Below are 5,946 nucleotides of genomic sequence, written 5' to 3'. Positions count from 1 at the left end.
CTTTTATCACTCACCCTATCAAAGGTAAGAAAATAGTGGATAATTCAGGGTAAGACACCATCATCAACCTTTTGGTTCAACTAAACAAAATATATTTTGTTGAGCCAAAAAAAAAAAATATATATTTTATTTCAAGCGCATATTAGATTTTGCACTTACTACGTGATGAGTATTGGATCGAAGACTGATTCTTTCCACTAAACCATAACCCTGTGGCTCCCAATTCAATAATTCGCCCAAAAATGCATCTACTGATTGATATTAAGAATGGGACCATTTGAGAGAGCGACTAGTGTCATTGCTTTTTGGTTTGTACGCAGAGAGATCTTTGTGATCTCTAGATGATTGAAAATATATATAAAAAAAGTTTAACAAGTGTTTCAGTCATCATTAGAAAAGCGTATGCTTGATTTTTTAATATAGTAATGTGTTTGATCGCCAGGCATAGAAGATTACACAACTAGCAAATATTGTAATCGAAGATAATGAATGCTTACATGAGCAAACTTGCTTTCAGTTTTTGACAAAGAGAAATAGAATGATGTGTTCCAAGATGTTACCGAGAAGTTGCATCGCAGCACCTATATGGGGAGTGCCATTGAAAAAAACGTCATGGTCAGTGATGAGAGTTATGGAAAATAAATGTCTTATGACAAATCGCAATCTATACTCGAAGGTAGATAATGCGGAAAGATAAAAAAAAATCCAATAACTATTGTTCAAGAACTGGCAGTTCCGTGAAAGAAATACTCAGATGTTCAAATTCAAGAGAATACTCAAAATAGCATTTGAAAATCAAAACCAAAAGCTAAAAACAATGACAATACAGCGAAAGGTACAGTAACCTGTGGAGAAAACTTTAGAAAATCAGTCTTGTTATTCAAATTAATGGGTCAGTCAAAAGACCACATAATGTACCATTTGCATATACATGGTAAGGGATCAAATCAGTATCAGCGAGCAAAAACATATCCACAGATTACATGCAAAAAGGAAAAGCAGAATGCAGCGAAAATACAGATGTAAAAGAGTACACACCTTACACAGGTTTTCATATCTTTGTTTCCATAGTCGTGCACGTAAATTGATCAACTAAAAGCAGCAAGTATCTTCTTATGTATAATTTCCACACTTAAACGTGGAGACAACCTTGGCAAAATCTCCTACCATGAAGAAATAATTTGTAATGAATCAATCTTGCAAGAGAAAAAAAAAAAGAAAGAAAAGAAATCAACATAACAAAGAAGGCTTGAAATGTAACACACACACACACCTCTTTGCCGTCAGCATTCTCTTTGGCCAGGACTGGTATCTCATACTGATAAGCCATTTCCCACTCAGGATTCGTAGTGATATCTCTTACCTAACAATGTTCAAATGAAAAAAAATAACATCAATTTCAACATTGGCCCTAGTGCTTTGTTGAGTATATGGGTTTAGGCCAATGATAACGAACTCAAATCAAGCCACTAAACCAAACAATAATCCAATTTTTTGTAGTGAGATTGAGAAAGACCTGAAGAGTAACGTGGTTGAGCGAATCAGGACCAGAGAGAGAGAAAGCAGCTTGAAGCTTCTCTTTGAGGCCATCGCAGAGACAGCATCCTGGTTTGGAGTATAGAACAAGCTTTCTTGTGTTTGGTCCCGAACTACAGGACAAAGGAATGGTTCCCCATTGTCGTCGTCCACGCCTTGCAGCAACAAACGCCCAATTCGCTGTTATCGCTGCCGCCATTTGCGTCTTCTGCGTTTTCCATTATTCTCTTTATCCTTTTGTTTTCTACTGGACTTTTAGGCCCACGGTCATCCTTCAAATAGCTCGGCCCATACACTTACGATTTGTAACAATTTCTACACAATTATTTTGAAAATATAGTTACCAATAACCCGTTCGCTGAGACTAGCGTTGGCGATCAATATTTAAGACTTGTAACTGAAAATAATATACAATTAGATCTTGACCCAACATAAACCGCTCTCTAAGTTCTAAACACTCTAACCTCTCTCTAAGTTTTTCATCTTAATTGAAAGCGATTTCGGTGGCCGGTGGCTATCGTCGCCGGTCATCAATCCCTTTTGTTTTTGGTGTAAATAAACTTTGATCTGAGGATCGATCGTCAGTTTCCGCGTTGTCGGATTGCTACTTCACTAGCCGACTTTTGAAGTTTCCACGTTGTTGGATTGCTACTTCGTTAGGCGACTTTTGAAGTGTTCTTAGTTTCGACCTTTTGTTGTGTTTCATCCCAATCCCGTTGACTCGATGATCGGAAATCTTATTCACCGACTCAACTCAACCTTTTTAAAAAGGAAATCAGACTTTACCGACTCTACTAGCCGTCTTTGGCTTTATGGTAAAGCCTCTCTGCTTAAAGATGGTGAATTTTGCTGGATTTCTTAGGTCTTATTGGAGTGGAATCAGTAGAGATGGCGTTGATACAGTCGATCAAAGCTTCTCTCTCCAGTCTGACTCAAGTTTCCTCTGTTCTTAATGATCGGCGAATCATGATCACTCTGGTTAACTAGTTTCGGATTAGAACGAAAGGTTTGGGAGTACAAGACTTGGCGATTTGAGGTTTTGCAGCGGTTTCAGAAGATGAATCATTACCGGCGGTTTCTTTCCACCGGCGATGAAAAGGCGGTTTGGTCAAAGAGGTGGAATCAGACGTGTCCTCTGAGTGCACCAAAACTCTGCCAAGTAGCAACAGTTTCATTTAGAAGTTACATGTGTTTATTTGTATTGTTATTTTGTGTATGTTCACGTGTTGGGCCTGAATGCCATCTTTGTACTCCTTTTAAAGCCCATGAGGCTAATGAAAATGTTAACAAAAAAAAAATCTTGACCTGCTCGACCGGATGTATTTTTCATTTGTTGCTCATTGTTTGTACTAAACATTGTATTTTTCATTTGTTGATCATTGTTTGTACTAAACATTGTACATAATTTGCAATGTATATATTAGTATAACATTTTTAGAAATAACGATGTGTTTAATTATATCAAATAATATTATTTTGCGTTCTACAGTAAATTATATGACCGATATTTATTAGACATCATATAAAAAATCCAAAATTTGTAATTAGATTTATGTATAAAATATCTAGAAAATAAATTTTATGAATTAAAAGTAAGAAAATAGATAAATATATGTTAGTATAGTATTTAAAAATTGATACATTAATTATACCATTTGTAAGAAAATAAAAATATTGTAGGCAATATATTCCATAGAATTTTATATTTTTATAGTTGTATCCATATAGTTTTCAAAATAGAGAAGGTATATGTATTGTAAAAATATTTTATAAATCACGTTAGGAAGGATCATAACTGCCTTTGTTGATTGTACATGTAAATTTAATTGATTTATGAGTATACTGTTTAATTTTAATTGGTTCTTGGTTAACTTTCTAAATACTATTGTTATATTAAAGATTATGAAAATACTGAATATATAGATTTAAACTTTGTTAGCAAGATTTTCAAAAAGTAGATTTTTCTTTTTGGAAAATTTTAGTTAGCTAAAATAATTAGGAATGTGATCTAAATTTGTAATAAGTATTTATTTGTATAAGTGATAATATATTTTTTAATATTTTACTTGATTAATAATTGTATAATATGACATTTCTAAACATAATAATTTATAGTTTATAGTGATTTTATTTTGTCTTGTAAACCATCAATTGTATCATTCATACTTTTTAGAATATGATATGTATATCCGCACAAATATATTTTAATTTTTTATAGATCAAAATTTTTATGATAATGTATAATAAAATTTTGTATATACTGTTTAAAATATATGGTGATATATATTTTATATATTCAACATTTATTATACTGAACTTACATTGGAGTATTATTTATATGAAAATATATGTAACATAAATATATTTATATATTATGTAAATGATTCTTTTTATGTGACTTTTATTTTTTAGTTATTACTAATAAATAATAAAAATATAATTACATAAATTTAAAAACAATATTGTTCATTGACTATTTAAAGTTAGGTTTATTAATTATTTCCAAACACACATATAAATAATAAAATAGGAAAAACAATGAATACTATATGTTAGGTTTATTAATTATTGTTGCCATATTTTTTAGTTAGAATTTAATTTTGGAAATGCATTAATTAAACATAAAAGATAAAAAATCATAAAAGATAAATTAATCAATAACTATAATGGTATGCCATTGTAAATAATTGTGAAAACTAAGGGGTACTCTATATTTGTATTCCCCTTTTAGGATATGACTGGTTTTTCCGCTACCACCCACAAACGCAACTTTTGTGGTTGGTAGTGTTGGTAGCGGTTGACAGCGTTTCAAAACAGTTATACAAATCGCTACAATTCGCTTCAAACCGCTCCAAACTTCTTAAAATTAAAAGTTGGTTCCAACTAGCATTTGCGATTGCAGGTGGAAACAAAATAAAATTATTTTTTAATATTTAAAAAAAAGGAAATATTATAAATAAAAATATATACACATTTTATGTATTAATTTAATTCACAAACAATATCATAATTTGTTTTATAAAAACTTTAGACTTGCTATTCATTAGAATTATTTAAAAATTAATATACATACATATATAAAACGAAACAAAGTATTCTTTTAAAAGTTTTAATATATAAATCTTCAAAAAGATATATTAAAATTATAACTTGCAACTAATTAAAAATTAATAAACAAACATAATACTATTATTAATCATATTATATTAATAAATATTATATTTTATCACAATAGTATGTTTTCTATTTTTTATAATGTTATAATATATTTATATTAGTAATTTGTTATTAAATTGCTGTAATATATCATAATTAACTAGTCACAAATATCCCGCAAAAGCAACAGTTTTCAAACGTTATGTCAGTCATACAAAATGCTACATAAAATTTGGAACCGCAACCACCCGCATCCGCAAACCCGCGCAACCGCAACTGTTGCGTTTGAACCAATAAGGCCCTTAATAGATTAGCTAAATTTAAACGCAGCTAAAATTTAATGTTTTTGATACGGTAGATTTGCCTTCTCTCATAAAAAGTAGCACATAAGATTCACACGCTTACCTCCTCTCTAAAAATTCGCAAATAAAATTTACTGTGTACAGTGGCCATCGGCGATCCTAGCCGTCGGCCATCTCCATTTATTTTCTTGTTTTTGCATCTGATCTTGTATAGTGTCAGATCGGTGTTATTCCGGTTTAGTCCAGCTTAAAGTCCGATATTTTCGGTTTCTCTTTTGTTTTGTTTTGTTACCTTCTCACCTCTACATTTTAATGTTTGCTTCACCAGTAAAGAATCATAACTGCGTTTTATTTCGTCTTATTTTATAGCTATGGTAGAAAATTCATAGCTATATTGACAAATAGCCACGAAAAACTATGAAATAATAATCTTAATTTTACTGTTGTAGCAAAAATCCGCCGTTGCAAAAGATCATAGTAAGTTGCCATGTTTTAACCAGTTAGGGAAAAACGTGGGCATCGTGGATTCGGTAACCGCGATTAGCATTCTTGCGGAAGTGGAGAGACTAATCATGTTGTCCAATGTTCGACTTCCGGTGATGCTCATGATGACCTCGTGGAGACTCTGACTGATTCCGTTGCTCAGGATCAAACCTTGGGTGGTGATACCGACGGGCCTTCAACGACCAAAGCTAGTATAGCTGTATCTAATCAATCTCAGATGCTACAAGTGAATAGCAAAGGATTTCTGACATATATAATAATATTTTCCAATTATTATCCTCTTCTTTTTAATCATTTTCTCCTCTTCTATAGCATACTACTATTTCTATTTCTCTAAGCTCTCCTGCTTCTTCCTCCTTCTCTTATTTTTCGCAATATGCAAATGTTGTGAATTGATTGTTCTGTTCAATATATTTAACAAATATTGTATATAGTACAGTACAATATC

General features: G+C 31.6%; 1 protein-coding gene across 1 annotated transcript; it reads right to left on the bottom strand.

Annotated features, from left to right (window-relative positions):
• Positions 1 to 342: 342 nt before the first annotated feature.
• LOC108839666 (uncharacterized) lies at positions 343 to 1,756 on the bottom strand. The gene is made up of 4 exons (XM_018612419.2): positions 1,517 to 1,756; positions 1,274 to 1,363; positions 1,039 to 1,163; positions 343 to 581 (listed from the first exon to the last, which is right to left on the bottom strand). Exons 1-3 carry the CDS (start codon positions 1,733 to 1,735, stop codon positions 1,089 to 1,091), a joined length of 384 nt encoding a protein of 127 aa, XP_018467921.2. The 5' UTR covers positions 1,736 to 1,756; the 3' UTR covers positions 343 to 581; positions 1,039 to 1,088.
• Between the last annotated feature and the right edge of the window lie 4,190 nt (positions 1,757 to 5,946).

This window comes from Raphanus sativus, chromosome 2 (genome assembly GCF_000801105.2).
Source record: "Raphanus sativus cultivar WK10039 chromosome 2, ASM80110v3, whole genome shotgun sequence".
Lineage (NCBI taxonomy): Eukaryota > Viridiplantae > Streptophyta > Magnoliopsida > Brassicales > Brassicaceae > Raphanus > Raphanus sativus.
This window is presented reverse-complemented; position numbering and strand designations above follow the sequence as displayed.